Here is a 17,096-nt window from a genome sequence, read left to right on the forward strand (position 1 = left end):
TGTATGAGTGCTTTGATGGTATCTGTGTGTTCCGTGCCTACCTAACACCTGGACAGCTCAGAGGAGAGAGTCCGATCCCTTCTTCGGGTCTTACGGATGCTTATGACCACTGTGTGTGTTCTGGGAACCAAACCCGGGTTCGGAAAGTGTGCTCTTACCTGCTGAGCCGTTTCTCAGGGACACTATCATTTGTACAATTGTTTTCTCGATGGTTCTGATGTTATTATGAACATCTCAGTATCGTTACAGTTTAGTGATGCCCCTTCAATTCATTTGTCTTTTGCTTCTATTATTTGAAGGAAAGATTTATCTTTAAGTTCAAAGACTGAGTAATTTTCAATATAACAGCTGTATTGTTTCAATTATCTGGAAATGAATACTTTTTGCTATTTCTTTTGAAGTGGACTTTGATAAGTGGGGAAAGAGTATTTGAATTCTTTTAAAATTGTATTTTTATTGCGGTTATGTACATTTTGTGAGATTTACTGTTTTAACCACTTGCAAACGCACAGTTCTGTGGTATGAAGTATGTCCCCCTGTCTTGCAGCCATCACTACTCTTTCTGTAAAACTTAGAGGATTTTTTGGCAAGATTAAAACTATACATATATTTTTTAAATAATTTTTTAAATAATTTATTTATTATATATAAGTACACTGTCGCTGTCTTCAGACACACGAGAAGAGGTCATCAGATCTCATTACAGATGGTTGTGAGCCACCATGTGGTTGTTGGGAATTGAAAAACTCAGGACCTCTGGAAGAGCAGTCAGTGCTCTTAACCACTGAGCCATCTCTCCAGCCCGATTATATATTTTTAAACCAAACACTTCTCATCCTTTATTCCCTGAGCCCTGGAAAGCACCATTGCAGTATTGCTCTGCCTTGGGGGACATTGTGCCCCATGCAGTGCAGTCACACAGCCTTTGCGCCTATGTGCCCTCCTCTCTCCCTTAGCACAACCCCTTCAGAGTTATCCACAAGCACTCGATCTCGTCTCTTGCCCCAGGCAAATGAACGCCCGCTGTGTTAGTGGTCACATTTTGTGTCCTATGGTGGGCGGACACTTGGGCTCCTCGGCTTTAGCCAGTTAGAGCGAGGTTGCAGTTAGGGCGGAGCACACAGCTGTCCTCAGGGTTTGGCTCTTTGGACCTGCGGTGCCAGGGCGGGGCTGTGACATCGCACCCCTGGGTGCTCCATCTCAGTGAAGCTGATTATCACATATCGACGAGGTTTAGTAGTCTGAAGATCTGACTCACTTTTCCATGGCCCACACCGTTTCTCGTCCCCACTGGGAGTGCAGGTTCCAGGTTTTCAGCATTTTGGCTCACAGTTGTCGCTTTCTCGCTGCGGTTTTGCTATTGAAAAACGACCCTCATCCTAATGTGTATGATAAATGCTGGATTTTTGCATCAGGAATTTGTAGTAAGTTATATTTTTTTCACTTGTTCATGTCACAGGACATTTACTTAAATAAGGTGTGGAACGTTTATGGAGAAACTTGTGACTGGGAAAGTCCATGGTGCTGGTTACGAGCTGTGAGGCAACGGAGAGAGGAAGACTCAGATTGCAGGACTGTCTGCAGTTCTCAGAACCATAATCTTATGAAAGGAATTGTATATTTTCAAAATCAGTGCTAAATTAGCTCACGTTCCAGCTTTTTAAACAATTTACCTCATGTAATAATGCCTCGGTCCACCCAATGGAGCTTTTTTGTAAATAGTAAAACAGACAAAACCCAATCATTTGCATTAAAGTGAAGTTACCCGAGCTGCAGAGATGTTTGAGGGGATGAGAGCCCTGTCTGCTCTTCCGGGCACTTGGATCTGACTCTCAGAGCCCACACACACGGCAGGCAGCTCATGACTGTCGTCTGCATCAGCTTCAGATCTGACGTCTTCCTCTCCTTCCGGCCCCTGCAGGCACCAGGCATGCCTGTGTCTGTGGTGGCATACATACGTGATGCCACCCACACATAGTTAAGAAATAGAGTCTAATTAAAAAAGTTAGCATGCGAGACAATTGCCTTCTCGTCCCTTGCAGTAAGTCCCAATCAGAACGCAAGGCCGTGCAAGAAGCCGTGCTCCCTGCGGACCTCCTGTGCCAACTGCACGAGCAATGGCATGGAGTGCATGTGGTGCAGCAGCACGAAGCGCTGCGTGGACTCCAACGCCTACATCATCTCCTTCCCCTACGGACAGTGTCTGGAGTGGCAGACTGCCACCTGCTCACGTAAGTACCGATAGAGATGTCAACGCTCGAGGGCATTTCAAACGAGAGGTCTCAGTCTCAAATGTTCCCCCTAACCTCCTTAGAAATTATCAAGGAAGCCATCTAACTGGGGGCTTGCTTACGGTTTCAGAGGGTCGGTGTGTGGTCATCACGTCAGGGAGCTTGGTGGCAGGTACGCAGGCATGGCACTGAGAGCTTAGTTCTGATTCACAAGCATTTGGTGAAGGGTGGGGGCAGGAGAGAAAGAAATGCTGGGCCTGGTGTAGCCTTCGGAGACCTCAAAGGTGACATGCCTCCTAACCCTTCCCAAGTACTTCTGAGAACCAAGCATTCAAATACAAGAACCCACGGGGCTCTTGTTTTATCGAAAATAGATTTTCTTACAGAACACATCCTGACTAGTTTCTCCTCTTCTTCTCCCAGTCCCCCTCTCCTCCTTGGTCTTGATCCACGTTCTTTCTGCCTCTTACTAGAAAACAAACAGGCATGCAAGGGATAATAAAAATGTGATTGATATGGTAAATATGATTTAATAAAAATGGAAATCTCGGAATTGGGCAAACAGACAGAAGGAAGAAAGTCATGAGAGAAAATACAGGAACCAGAGAACCACTTGTTCACATGCTCCAGAAACACTAAACCGGAAGTCATAATCTATACACAAAGGAGCTGGTACAGACAGACTCGTGCAGACCCTACATGTGCGCATGTAATGGACACACGTAATCCACCACATAACAGACAGAAAGGCAAAAACCACTTGATCATCTCATTGGGTGCAGGGAAGGCCTTTGACAAAGTCCAGCATCCTTTCATGACAAAAGTCCTGGAGAGATTAGGGATACAAGGGACAAACCCAGACACAATGGAGGCAGGCTATGGTAAGCCCATATCCAACATCAACTTAATTGGAGAGAAATTCAAAGCAATTCCACTCAAAACTGGAACAAGACAAGGCTCTCCACTTTCTTCATACCTATTCAATATAGTACTTGTAGTTTTAGCTAGAACATTGAGAGCACTGAGGGAGGTGATGAGGTTACAATTAGGAAAGGAAGATCTTAAAGTATTTCTATTTGCAGATGATATGATAGTTTACGCAAATGACCCAGAAATTCCACTGGGAAACTCCTACAGCTGATAACACTTGTAGCAAAGTATTTAGATACAAGATTAACTCAGAAAATTAGTAGTTTACCGTCTTATATACAAACGACAAAGGGTGAGAAGGAAATGAGGGTAACAACATCTTTCACGATGGCCTCAAATAATGTCACATATTTTGGGGGTCAGTGACCAAGCAAGTGAAAGACTCATATAATAAAAGCTTTAAAACACGGAAGAGAGAAGCTGAAGGAGGTATCGGCACATGGGAGGATCTCCCACGCTCAAGGTTGGTAGGATTTAGAGTAAAAAATGATCATCCTGCCAATAGCATTCTGCAGATACAGTGCAATCCCATCAAAATTCTAAGACAAAGTTTCAGAGATCTTGAAAGGACAATTTTCAGCTTCGTGTGGAAACAGAAAAAGCCCAAGATAGCTAAAAACCGTGTCAAATACTGAAAGAACTGCGGGAGGCAGCACCGTCCCCGATTCAGGATGTGTGGCAGTTGCGGCACTGACACAGAGGCAGACCCATCGATCAGCAGAGTCGATCTGAAGACCTCCCAACTGAAGATGACCCGGACGGACATCCACACATCTATGGGCACCTGATTTATGATAAGGAAGTGGGAAATTCACATAGTGAAAAGACAGCATCTTTAACAAATGGGGTTGGCCAGAGTGGGTGTAGAAGAATGAAGAATGCCAGTAGACCCGCACTTACCACTCTGCACAGGCAAAGACCTCAATAGGAGACCAGGCACACTGAACCTGACAGAAGGCCGCACTATCCTGTGGTACTTGGGTAGGTGTCCAGTACCAGGCACACTGTCCTTCCTGTAGTGGTTCTTAGGTCAGTCAGAGAGCATTTGGTTACTACTGCCGTGTGAGCATCACTAATGTTCTCTCGGGGTCACTGTATCCATGTTTGCTGAGTGACGGGGAGTGGTGGGCATCACAGCTGGGCAGTTGCTTGTTCTCTCCCTTGGCAGCCTGGATGGCTTCCTCTACTGTGAAATCTAGTCCTCTGGGAGGAGGCTTTCACATCACATCCATCCAGCTTGGTTCCCCAAGGATTTGTGTTTGAAGTGCATGGTATCAAGACAAATTTTGCCTAGTGGTTCTTAAGAAATCTTTGATAACTGGAATTATTAATAATATACTTTTAAGTAATTAGATATTTTATCTTTAAAAATGACTGTCAAGGGTGTTATTTAAAGAAATAATAGAAGGGTTATTTCTTGATACAGAAATTTCAATAAAAGTGAAATTAAAATAATACTGTAAAGGGAGATTAAAAAGTGTGAGTTTATGTCATGTACCTCAGAAATCTTTTATCTTTCAATATTTTCTGGATCTCATGACTATGGGTAGTAATTACTCGTTTTGTTTCTTTCCTTATACTCGAAGACCTAGGCTCTCAAGCAAACTCAACAAGTAGTTTGCCAGTGAGCTGTGTTACCAGCAGAGATCTTTGCCAGTGAGCTGTGTAACCAGCAGAGATCTTTACCAAGGGTTTGGTATCACCTGGTGTCATTAAGTCCCTCCCTCCGCACATCCTGAGTGATAGGGATCAAAAACAGAGCTTCGTATACTCGAGACCCAATTCTCAAACCACATGTTTTCTTGACAATTGAGGAAGGTAGTTATTCTTAAAATTTGATGAATTTCTTACCAATTAAAAGAAAGACTTACATTTTAATAAACCCTATTGGGTAATTTATAACACAACTTTCAAAAACTCATAAATAAAACTTTAAGATTTCCCCAAGTTTCTGTATCTTACACTGTAGTCGCTATATTGTCCTCACGTTTAGGAAAAGTAGCACAGTGTATATAAGCTTTCATGTAATATTATTTTTCGAGAAGAAAAGAAAACTTAAGACCGTTAGTTCCTGGGTCTCTATCACCAAAGGATGGATTTCCAGGAAAGATTTATCACTGTATATTGCTTTGCAGTTTTGAACGAAACCAGAGCCTGTGCCGCCTTGCTTCCTAGTTCTTTTTCTAACATGATATCCAAAGGACCAGAATATTTCTCTGAATACGACATTTTGTCAGCTGTTCTTAAAGCTGAGCGTCTACTTCAGAAATAAAAGTAGGAGATTAGAATTTTCTTTATCAGTACAGAAATGTAGGATTCTTTTTTTTATTTTTTTATTTTTTATTTTTTTTATTTTTTTATTTTTTTTGGAGCTGGGGACCGAACCCAGGACCTTGTGCGAGGCAAGCGCTCTACCGCTGAGCTAAATCCCCAACCGAAATGTAGGATTCTTTAATCCACAAATCCCCTACTTGTCTTGAAAGTCCTAACAGTAATCTTGTTCTGAGGACAGTTTAATTTATCTAAAATACATGATAAGGATGTTTTACTTATAGGTCCTTAAAAGGATAATTATAAGGCACAGTGGTTTTCCCAGGGAACTCTAGGTTCATCAGCCACTGTGAACTGTCTGTAAGTCCGTCAGCCACTGTGAACTGTCTGTAAGTCTACCAGCCACTGTGAACTGTCTGTAAGTCCATCAGCCACTGTGAACTGTCCCTAAGTCTACCAGCCACTGTGAACTGTCTGTAAGTCCGTCAGCCGCTGTGAACTGTCTGTAAGTCCGTCAGCCACTGTGAACTGTCTGTAAGTCCGTCAGCCACTGTGAACTGTCTGTAAGTCCGTCAGCCACTGTGAACTGTCTGTAAGTCCGTCAGCCACTGTGAACTGTCTGTAAGTCTGTCAGCCACTGTGAACTGTCTGTAAGTCCGTCAGCCACTGTGAACTGTCTGTAAGTCTGTCAGCCACTGTGAACTGTCTGTAAGTCCATCAGCCACTGTGAACTGTCCGTAAGTCCGTCAGCCGCTGTGAACTGTCCGTAAGTCCGTCAGCTGCTGTGAACTGTCTGTAAGTCCGTCAGCCGCTGTGAACTGTCCGTAAGTCCGTCAGCCGCTGTGAAGTGTCTTGGGTGTGAGACCGTCACTTTTCTGTCTTCACACGGCAGTCAGGAACTGGAACATCACAACCACATAACTGTCCCTGGGTGAGGGTTGGTCTTTTATTATTTCTCATTGACTTCAGAGTAAACACATACAGTTTTGAAGATAGTCAACAACTGTCAACAATTGTGGCAAGTATCTGTATCATAGGTAAAAGAGAAACGCTTCAAATCCAGGAGACTAAGGAAGGGTACGGCAGTGCACAGAGCGCTCAGCTGCTTAGTGTCTGTTAAAGGGATTGACACAGCACTGTGGATTGGGAACATTAACTCCCCTCCCCCGTATTGAAAATGGATTATTTTCTCATATAATATATCCTGATTACAGCTTGTCCTCCCTTCCTGTCCTCTCCCCTCTCCTCCCTCACCCTCCCCTTCCCTTCTCTTCCCTACCCTCTGTATTTACTTGTTCTGTCTCTCATTAGAAAAGGCTTCTAAGAGAAAACAACCAAACATAACAAAGTAAAATATAACAAAATAAAACAAAAAGCATCATCACATTGAGGCTGGACCAGGCAACCCAAGAGAAAGGAGAGAGCCCTAGGAGCAGGCACAGGCCTCAGACACCCACTCATTCACATGCTCCGAGTCCCATCTCAGCACTGAGCTGAAAGCTGTGACGTGTAATATACACAGAGGCCGCTGCAGGCCCGAGTAGGCCCCGCGCTTGCTGCTTCACACGCATGTGAGCCTTGCGTCGTCGCTGGAGAGGGCCGTGTTCTTCCGGTGCCCGTCCTCCCTCCTGGCTCTTAGCACTCTGCCTCCTCTGCCGCGGGGAAGAGCTCTGAGGGGAGAGATTTGATGAGGATGTCTCATTAGAGCGGTGGTTCCGAGACTCCAGAAAAGAAAAAACACTTTAGCCCACGAATTACCGTCTACAAAGTTAAACAAGTGAATGCTGCGTTTTATTTCTTATTACAGTTCTTATTGGCTGCTTTATGGGGCCTAGCATTTGCTGCTGACTTTCGGGTGTTGTCTAGGCCTCTACATCTGTTTCTCAGCGTCCCACGGCTGGCCAGACGCGCAGGAATCTTTAAGGACTGCCGTCATTATTTTCATGGGCATCATGTTTCTCGTTTTTTTCTTTTAACATTGAGTTTATCTTCTCTTTGTTCCCAATATGTACTCTGTACACATGTGTGCATGTTTGTGCATATGTCATACACATCACATATCTGTATGATGAGTTTTTCCTATCTCAGATATTTATGCAAAAATATTTCTATTGACTACAGATAATATTTTAGTGTTATTTTTTCTTACCACATTTTTCTGAAGCATCCAATTCTGCTTGATTATAAAAGTCACACTTTTGTTTTTAATGCTCCTGTCTGTCGTGCAGCTCAAAATTGTTCTGGATTAAGAACCTGTGGACAGTGCTTGGAGCAGCCCGGGTGTGGCTGGTGCAACGATCCCAGCAATACAGGAAGAGGATACTGCATCGAAGGGTCTTCCCGGGGCCCAATGAAACTTGCTGGGGTACACAACAGTGAGGTGGCTCTTGACACCAGTCTCTGCCCCAAGGAGAAGAATTACGAGTGGTCTTTTATCCAGTGTCCAGGTAACAAGAGTTTCATGTCTTCATGAACACACAGATTTGTTATCGTTTGTATCCCTGTAATATCCTAGAATTCTCATGCTCTCCCATGTTTCCAGCAAACCCCACGGAGAGCGTGGATGCGGTGTACTGAACATCCATGGTAGAAAGGTGGCTAGGACAGAGGAGGGGACAGGTGGGGGCAAGGACACCTGTGTGATGTCATGGACGAGGCGCCAGGCGGGGGCAAGGCCCTTTACTTAGGAGATGCTTCTAAGAGTATAAATGAAGGAATGAAGAGAATCTAAAATGAAGCTAGAAAATCAATATGTGTGTTATTAGGCTGGCTACGGCCCAGCAGTGTGGCCCTCAGAACCACTGGGGACGTGGGAAGAGTCGTGATAAATGATAACTCTGAGGAGTTGTTCCTCTGAGGTTGGCGTTTATCTACTTCTGCATCTCTTCCTGATGCCTTATGGGTGCTATCCAGGGTCCTTGGGACCAGGGAAAGCCCGAGGCAGAATAGTTGAGAGCTACCCAGAGGCTGCTTTACATGGGTTGCTTTGCTACAGCACTGAGACCATAGAGCAAGTGACAAACCAAACCAAACCAAGCAAGAACAGCAGCAGCAGCAGCAGCAGCAGCAGCAGCAGCAGCAGCAGCAGCAGCAGCAGCAGCAACAGTCCAAAGGACAAAGTTGCTGAGTGCTGTGGCTGCAACTTAAGTGTAAGTTGCTTACCAAGAGATGCTCGTGATAATTTAAAAAGACAATCTGATACAAAGCAAGGCGTGTGGGCGGAACATTTAGTCCTGTGTCAGGAGTGGGGCTGGGGCTTGCCTTTCACTAGGCATCAGTAAACTTTGAGGAGGCGTGGAAGCACTCTGTGTTTATATATCTGCATGTGTGCTCTGTATGTATGAATCTGACTGTACTATAGGTCTGTCTGTCTGGTCTGTCTGTAGGCAGTATATAACTTTGTCAAAATCCATATTGTGTTCTTGGGATGTAGCTCAGTAGTAGATTACTGCCCAGCTTTTACAGGTTGTTGGCACAATGCTTAGTACCATAAAACAAAAACAAAAACGAAACAAAAATTCCTACCCTTATATCACAAAATGTGAAATTTATTATATATATTTAAAGCCATTTACCTTAAAATAATTCAAGAATGGAATGCAAATTGTCAAAAACGAACCTGACTGCACTATAGATCTCTCTCTCTCTCTCTCTCTCTCTCTCTCTCTCTGCCTCTTTCTCTGTCTCTCACTGTCTTTCTCTTTGTCTGTCTGTCTCTGTCTCTGTCTGTCTGTCTGACTGTCTGTCTCTCTCTCTAGAGCAAGACTATAGAGAACCTATATGTAAACTTGTGGTATCCTGGTGTATTACATCTATTCCTGACAAGAATTATTTTATAATTCTAACAATTCTTTGTGTGTGTGCTGTATTTCAGTGTGTGCTTACTAGGATTCAGAGTTCTCACGATAAGGGAAGTTAAGAGCTAAGAAAGAGATGAGGACTACAATGGGTCTGTACTCAAGCTTCAAATCTATACATTGAAATAATCATAAACATGCATGTGTACTTGTGTTAGTGCAGAACTATATACATTTGTCAAAATCCATATATGTGTCCTAATTCACATATTTCCTAACCCTGTCTGATGAGAGGGCACATACGTCATGACATCCCAGAGCAATGAGCATGCGAAGTACATACACCTCTAAACCTCATGAACATGTCAATTACATACACCTGTAAACCTCATGAACATGCCTAGTACATACACCTGTAAACCTCATGAACATGTCAAGTACATACACCTGTAAACCTCATGAACATGTCAAGTACATACACCTCTAAACCTCATGAACATGCCTAGTACATACACCTGTAAACCTCATGAACATGCCATGTACATAGACCTCTAAACCTCATGAACATGTCAAGTACATACACCTGTAAACCTCATGAACATGCCTAGTACATACACCTGTAGACCTCATGAACATGCCATGTACATAGACCTCTAAACCTCATGAACCTGTCAAGTACATACACTTCTAAACCTCATGAACATGCCTAGTACATACATCTCTAAACCTCATGAACATGCCTAGTACATACACCTCTAAACCTCATGAACATGCCTAGTACATACACCTCTAAACCTCATGAACATGCCAAATACATACACCCCCTAAACCTCATTCTCCAGTGGAAGAGTCAAAGGTTTTTTTCATAAGGGCTGATTTTATAGTTGGGGCAGGGAGCACACAAGATAAGCTTAGAGCATTTTTCAGTGCTGAAGGAGGAGAGGGAGAGACAGAGGGAGGAGGGAGGAGGCAGGAGGAAGCTAAACTGAAAGACTTCTCAATGTGTCATACCCAGGCAACAAAATAATTGACTCCCCTCCCCCTCCTATTCTCTCTCCCGCTCTCTTGCATGCACACATGAACTAACTGGGGAGAGGGAGAGAGTGCTGTGAGGGGAGAGCTGCAGCTCTGAGGGTGATATGGTCCAAGTATCTTATTTATGTATGAAAGTGTATAATAAATCTCATTATAAATAATTAACACACTAATATAGTCACTATGATGTGGTAGAGTAAAGAAACAGAAAAAGGACATTTGTAGCAAAGCTGTAAAGTACAACTGAAGTCTAATTTAGGTAGTAGTGTTATAGTATAATTAACCAATGTTAACTTCTTAATTTTGCAAAATTTTGCAGTAAGATTCTAACTAACATTTGGTATATAATTATTTTGTGGTATTTTTGCAACTCTAGAAATCTAAAACTCTGTAAATCTAAATTTTAAAGTGCGATTTGAAAGCGACACAGCAGTTTTAGAAAAGTGGCCAAGGGAAACCCACAGAAGGGAAATGTCATCGTTGGGTTGAAGATCCAGTGGGTGTGTCAGATAGGTTAAATATGACATTGACTGTGTGGTGCTTTTCTGGAAAGAAAGTGTTTTCTCGTCTCAGTTCTTTGGTTTACTCACATGACGTGGGTTGTAGATGCGTTTCATGGGTCATTCTGAGCTGCCTTTGTGAGGTCCGAGGGCCTCGGCACAGGATGCCTGTTTGCTTTCAGAGTCGCTCCATCAAGTGCTGATGTAGGCTTCCGTCCAGCATATGGTGTGATAGGAGAGTTTACGTTTTTATGCATCCTTTTCTTTCATGCCTAGACGTTGGTGACATACAAGAATCTTTGCTGTCTCTTTGGTCTCATGGTATGCTTTTGGTAATTTGGTGGTTTCTCTGAATTGAGGCAGGTGATAACACCAGTTTATGTCTGTGACTCACTTTCCCTCCCTTCCTGGAAGGTGGCAACCGGTACCTTTGCTGGCCTTGCTAGAGTTTGGGAGCCACCCCTGCCGATGCTTGCCCGTCTGTCTGATGTACAGCATTTTCCTTCCAGCTCAGTCTCTGCCCTGTTTTCAGTCCTTGGATGTTTGCTTTTCCTTTAAGATAAGCTGTGTATTTGTGTGTTGTAAAAGGTTGTAGGTAAATTGTGTTTTTGCCTTGAATTTCTGTGTAAGCATGTTGGATATTTACTAATAATGTCACGAAGACATTCTCCAGTGCCACACATCTGTCTATGAAGAGCCCGTGTTTTCAGAACTGTGTGCTTTATTTGCCTGTCAGATGATGAATTTGTCATCATGTTTTATTTTGATTTTTTTCCGTTCATCTTTCCATAAATGAGGAGCCATCTGGGGTAGATTTAAAATGTAGGTGGAATAAAATAGACGGATTGTCTTCAGTTTTATTTTTGTTCTATAGTTATGTGGATATCAGAACCTTTAAAGTAAGTTCACCCTGGAAGAATTGTTCAGTGTCAGGTCATGTTACCTTTTGGTGCAGTCTGGTGCCAGTGTTGATTAAAGCATCATCGCAGGCCTAGGAGGATAGCCTTTCTTTTTCTGTGTTTGATACAGCCGTTTACAGTAGGCCTTGTCCTCTGTCATTGATAGAATATCTGTTGTAAGCATACCAGTTGCCAGCACCCTCCTTTCGCAGAATTTCCCCTTGCAGTCAGGTCTAAATCCTATCATGTCTGCATGATGCATCCTTTTCATTAGATCCACTGTGACACACAGCCATGGGGAGCTGGGTCCAAGACACAGGCTTCTTGGCTGCCTTTGAATTTTTTGTATTCAGACAGGAAAGATTACTTGGCCTCTGGCCAGCCGTGGTCTTTTAATTTCGTGAGGTGGTGTTGGCCATTCCTGTGCTTTTTGTTTGTGTCGCTATCACCACTCCCAAATTGCTGCTCTTGTGGGAACATCCCTCGCTCGACCATTTCCATCATAACCTGTAGGGTGCGTTAGGTGGGAGAGCTAAACGTAGCCCTCTTACTCGGAAGCACGTGCTTCGACTTAGATAACTGTTTTTGTGTGGCTTGAAATTTCACAAAGTGTACTAGCCTGTTTTCTTATTTTGATTCTTCAGGCAATTCTTGACCTGTAGTGGCTATTCATGTTTCTAACCTGAGTGAATTAACTGTGGATGAATTAATTACGTGTACGGCACGTCTCTACAAAAATTCCCCTTAGCCATTTAAGCATGATAACAGAAGCCCTACAACATAATGTTTTCAGTATAAAAGAACTCCAAGTTGGCCATTGGTGACTGACGGCATAGCGAGGTCTGCTGAGCTTTGGAAAGGCGTTTGTGAATTTTAAGGCGTCTGCAAGCAAAGTCACGATGTTTTAAATATATTATTTTACACATTTGATTTTCTTTACTGTGAACTTTCCGTTAATAGATCTGCTTGTTTTAATAGATGGTTTAGAAACTGTCTTGTTATTTTAAGAAGATACACCTTTGTTCAAACGAAAAGATTCCCCTTGTTCATTTCAGTAAACAGTCATTTTTGGAAATAAAGACCTGTTGCCAGATACTTTTCCATATCTATGATTTGTTATTTAGTATAAGTAAAATACGTTTATGAGATATTAAGAACTCACTATCCTTTATCAAAGTTATATTATCTAATCTTGTTTTTATGTAATTTAATAGATAAAATATAAGATTCTCTAATGAGAATATTAAAATATTCCTTATATACCTGTAATCTTGACATTTCACATTATCTGTAGCCCCCACATCTTATCACTAACGAGGTCAGTTGTGACCTGCAATACGATGTAGCCACTGTCATGTGTCACTGCTGCTGCTCTCAGCCCTGTGCCTTACTTAGTCATGTGTCACTGCTGCTGCTCTCAGCCCTGTGCCTTACTTATTTAAAAACCAGGGGATGCTCTTTGCCCTGGCTAGAATTCGATTTTAAAAGTAACTTCAGTCTCAAGTGACTTCTGCACAGTTACTGTTACTGGGTTCTTTGTGACACTGTTACTCTTTCCTTTAGCTTGCCAGTGTAACGGACACAGCACTTGCATCAACAACAATGTCTGTGAGCAGTGTAAGAATCTCACCACTGGGAGGCAGTGTCAGGACTGCATGCCGGGGTACTACGGAGACCCAACCAATGGTGGGCAGTGCACAGGTAAAAGTTTTCATGTTCTTCAGAGTGTATGTGCTGATCAGAAGGAGGAACGAGAAGTGAGATAGCTCTTCCCAAAAACAGACCGAGAATTATTTTTCCTATCCAGCGTCATTTATTTTTGAAGGTAATATTTGTTGGTTAGAGACTGAATTATAAAAACTCTGCGAGATGCTTCTTTTAAAATATTACTTTTTTAAACTTGAATGCATACTTATTACAAGAAATGTAGTAAAGTGCGTACAATCCCATTGATAAAGTGATCACTGCAGATTTTCTTTGATAGATTATTGACTTTTGGAATAAACAGTTGATAGGTAAAGAATGGTACCTAAAAGCAGCTAGGATTTCTGTGTGGATTGCGCGGCTTCCTGGCATTTAAGAGAATGGGTTTGGTCTGAAATATCAATTCTGCTACTTTTAACAAAACAAAAGAAACTTGTTTTGACTGGCTTCTTTCAGTTAGCTTGGTTTTCTTATTTTCATTCTCACTGTTGCTATAGCCCACGACTTTTCTTTCCCAACCTCCTGGCCTCCCTTTTAAATTCCACCGGGTCCACACAGTACTGCAGTATATGGGTGCTGGTAGGACCATCCAGTGGAACATGGACTGCATTGAAGTAGACCGAGTCTCCCTACCTCAGCCGTCAGTTCCAAGGATCTCCTCAGCTCGGGCTAGGATCCACGGCCCCTTCCCCATCCATGCTGGACTTGAGCTGTCTTGATCCTACGCAGGTGGTGTGCATGTGGCTACAGCTGCAGGGGTTCACGAGTGTAGCCTTCCTGCCATGCGTGGAGAATTTGTGTGACAACATCCCTCTGCCACCAACCACTGGCCTTTATGGTCTTTCTGACCTCCTTTCTGTGGTGATACCTGAACCTCGTGGGGAGAGTATGCACTGTGGATGTCCCAGTCAGGGACGAACACTGCACAGTCTCTTACGCTCTGCCGTTTGACCTACGTGAATCTCTGTTGGGTGCCACATACTACAGCAGGGAGGTTCTCTGATGACGGCTGAGAGCTATGCTATCTGCTGCTCTAATAGATTAGATGTGGAGAGAGTGCAGCTTAATACTGTATCCATTTAACAGAGTGCTGGCAGTAATTCTTTCTCGAGTTTATAACTCACACAGCTAATGGTACTTGGCCCAACTCGGGACCAGGTATAAATTCTGTTTTGTGGAGTGCGTCTTCAGTCTGATCAGAAAGTGTTTGGTTTCTGCCGAAACCTGTCACTATAGCTCAGTGGGCATACCTCGCTGTGCTGGTGCTTACTGTGCTTCACTGCGTTCACAGCTGAGCGACTGTCCACCATTTCCCCAACCTCAGTTTTGTACACAGCAGCTCCTGGTTCTGTGAAAGCTAGGCAGGAGGGACAAAGTTTTCAGAACACTGCCAGTTTGATTCCTTGTGTCCCCAGGACCCGGGCACATGGTGTCCTTAGCAAGTGACTTGCCATCTAGTTCTGGAGGGTAATGAAGTTCACTGTATTTTGAGAGAAGAACGTTCCAGACAAAAGTAGCAGCTGTGATAGCTGTCCGTAAAATCATTTTCTAATGCATTTGAGAGAAAGAAAAAAAAAGATCCCCAAGGTTGCTGATGAGGAGACTGTCGTGGGGAGTGAGGCTGAGAGCATGAGGGAACTAGAGGGCCTTGTGGGAAATGGTGAGAGTGTGCCGTGCGCTCTGTGTAGGAGAACGAGATGCTCCTGAGTGTTTGCAGTGCAAATAGTCAAGATTAAAAGTTTAGAGGGAAAGTTATTGTCCTTTTGTCGGTTGACAGATGGCGGAAGCTGAGACCAGGGTGGTGGTGTGAGAGGTGGGTGTAAAATCATTTGATTTTGAGTGTAATTTTTAGTTAGATTCTGAAGATTTTGTTTCCTCTTGTGAACTGGTCCTCTGGCCTCTGGCCACCACTCTCTTTCCGTCTGTCTGTCTTTCCACCTTCCAGCTTCTCTCTAGCCAGCCCGTCTGTGTTTCAGGGTAACAGCATTCTGCTGCTGCCTTCTTAAACTACAATGTATCCATCCAGTCTGCTGCTGAGGAGGCTTGAATCATATCTCCCTTTGGTTATTTTGAACACTGCTACGCATGTGGGCACATAGACACTGTTATAGTCCCTGTACCGCCATTTCTTTGAGCTGTTGCTGTGGTATCTAGACAAATATTTCCAGAGCCTTGGCCATTTTTAATACGGGCCTTGTTTTATTGCTCTCCATCTGCCCGAATTGTAAGACGTCTTTATATATTCAGAACAATAGACCCTTATAATACTGCGGTTATCAAATATTTGCAGACTGTAGATCATCTTTAAAGGAAATCACAGTGTCCTTTAAAATACAAACGTTTTGGGGATGAAAAAGACGGCTCAGTGGGCAGGAGCTCTCTCTGTCCCTTCAGGGTTTCGTTTACGAGTGTCTGTGTCAGGTGGGCTGGGAGCCTCCAGTTCTGCCTCCAGGCACCTGATGCCATCTGTGGCCTCCAGGCGCATCGTACACCCACATTCACACACACAGATGCACACACACAACCAAATGTGCACGTTAAACACTAAATCTTTCAAAGTACAAAGATTTCTAATTTCTTAAATGTTAAATTTCTTTGAAAATTTTCTCTCGTATTCTGATCATGTGGATGAAATCTACTTAATGTGGGGCTTCTGCTTTGTAATTAAAACATTTATTTTATCTTACATTTTGCCGGTGTGTACGTCTATGTACCACATGTTTGCAGTGTCCCTGGTAGCCAGAGGAGGGTGTTAGACCCCTGGTACTGACAAGCACATAGCTGAAGCTGCTATCAGCTGCGGGGAATTGAACCGGCGTCCTTAGGAAGGGCAGCCAGTGCTCTTCCTCACCGAGCCGTCTCCGCAGCCCTTGTTGGTTGCACTTGTGGTGTCATGAACCAGATGCATATGACTGATTATATAAACTTTTGCCGAAATGGAAGAAAAGGAACATTTTGCTCTCTATGATCAGCACAGAATAATTTAAACTGTTATGGAGGACTTTATGCTTTCAGCAGGCAGGGTGCTTTGAGAAATATGCTTCCCTTTGGGTATGGTATTCTGCTGCTAGATTCAAAACTAGTTTAATTATTCCATATTAATTTCTGTTACTGACATATCACATCTGGCAAGCTAATTAATGCACAGTAAATAGAAAATTAAATGGGATGAAGGATTAATGCCTATTGAATTCCTTGGTGCAGACTTTTATGAAACTTTAGATAATCCTTGACTTTTTTTTTAGGTCCTAAAAGGTGGCAGGATGATGCCCTGCTGTCTGTGACTTTATGTTGTCATGTGATATATAAAAATAACCGATTTTATTTTTATGGCCACATTCATCACCAGTTAGGTGACAAATAAATGACATGTCACATTGGTAATTTATGTAGCAATGGCTAAAATTAAAATGTAAAAGGTCAGAAAGCATACATTTGCTGTCATTTTCTGGGAGCTGAGCTTCGGTCCTCTAGAAGAGCTGTACCTGGAGAGATTGCTCCAAGGTAGAGAGCACGCACCACTCTTCTGGAGATCGGCCCTTGTGTTAAAGGCGTCTGACCAACTGGGGCATCTGTCTGGTGCCTTGTGAGGGACTGTTTATAGATGAAACAGTGTGTGCTTCTTCTAAGTACTCACCCTCAGTGCCAACCGATGCAGCCATGCTGTGATTGCCATCATTCAAAGTTAGCAGGTCAAAGCGTGCTGGTAAAATTGAATAGCACAGGTGG

The 17,096-nt window shown here is 43.2% G+C and overlaps 1 protein-coding gene across 3 annotated transcripts in view; it reads left to right on the forward strand.

Annotated features, from left to right (window-relative positions):
• Atrnl1 (attractin like 1) overlaps positions 1 to 17,096 on the forward strand; it is a 543,698-nt gene that overhangs the window by 90,589 nt on the left and 436,013 nt on the right. For all 3 annotated transcript variants that reach the window (XM_087552341.1, NM_001431114.1, NM_001431115.1), the window contains 3 exon segments: positions 2,043 to 2,231; positions 7,661 to 7,879; positions 13,227 to 13,364. In XM_087552341.1, coding sequence (XP_087408467.1) covers positions 2,043 to 2,231; positions 7,661 to 7,879; positions 13,227 to 13,364 — 546 coding nt within the window.

This window comes from Rattus norvegicus, chromosome 1 (assembly GCF_021556685.1).
Source record: "Rattus norvegicus strain SHRSP/BbbUtx chromosome 1, alternate assembly SHRSP_T2T, whole genome shotgun sequence".
NCBI classification, from domain to species: domain Eukaryota; kingdom Metazoa; phylum Chordata; class Mammalia; order Rodentia; family Muridae; genus Rattus; species Rattus norvegicus.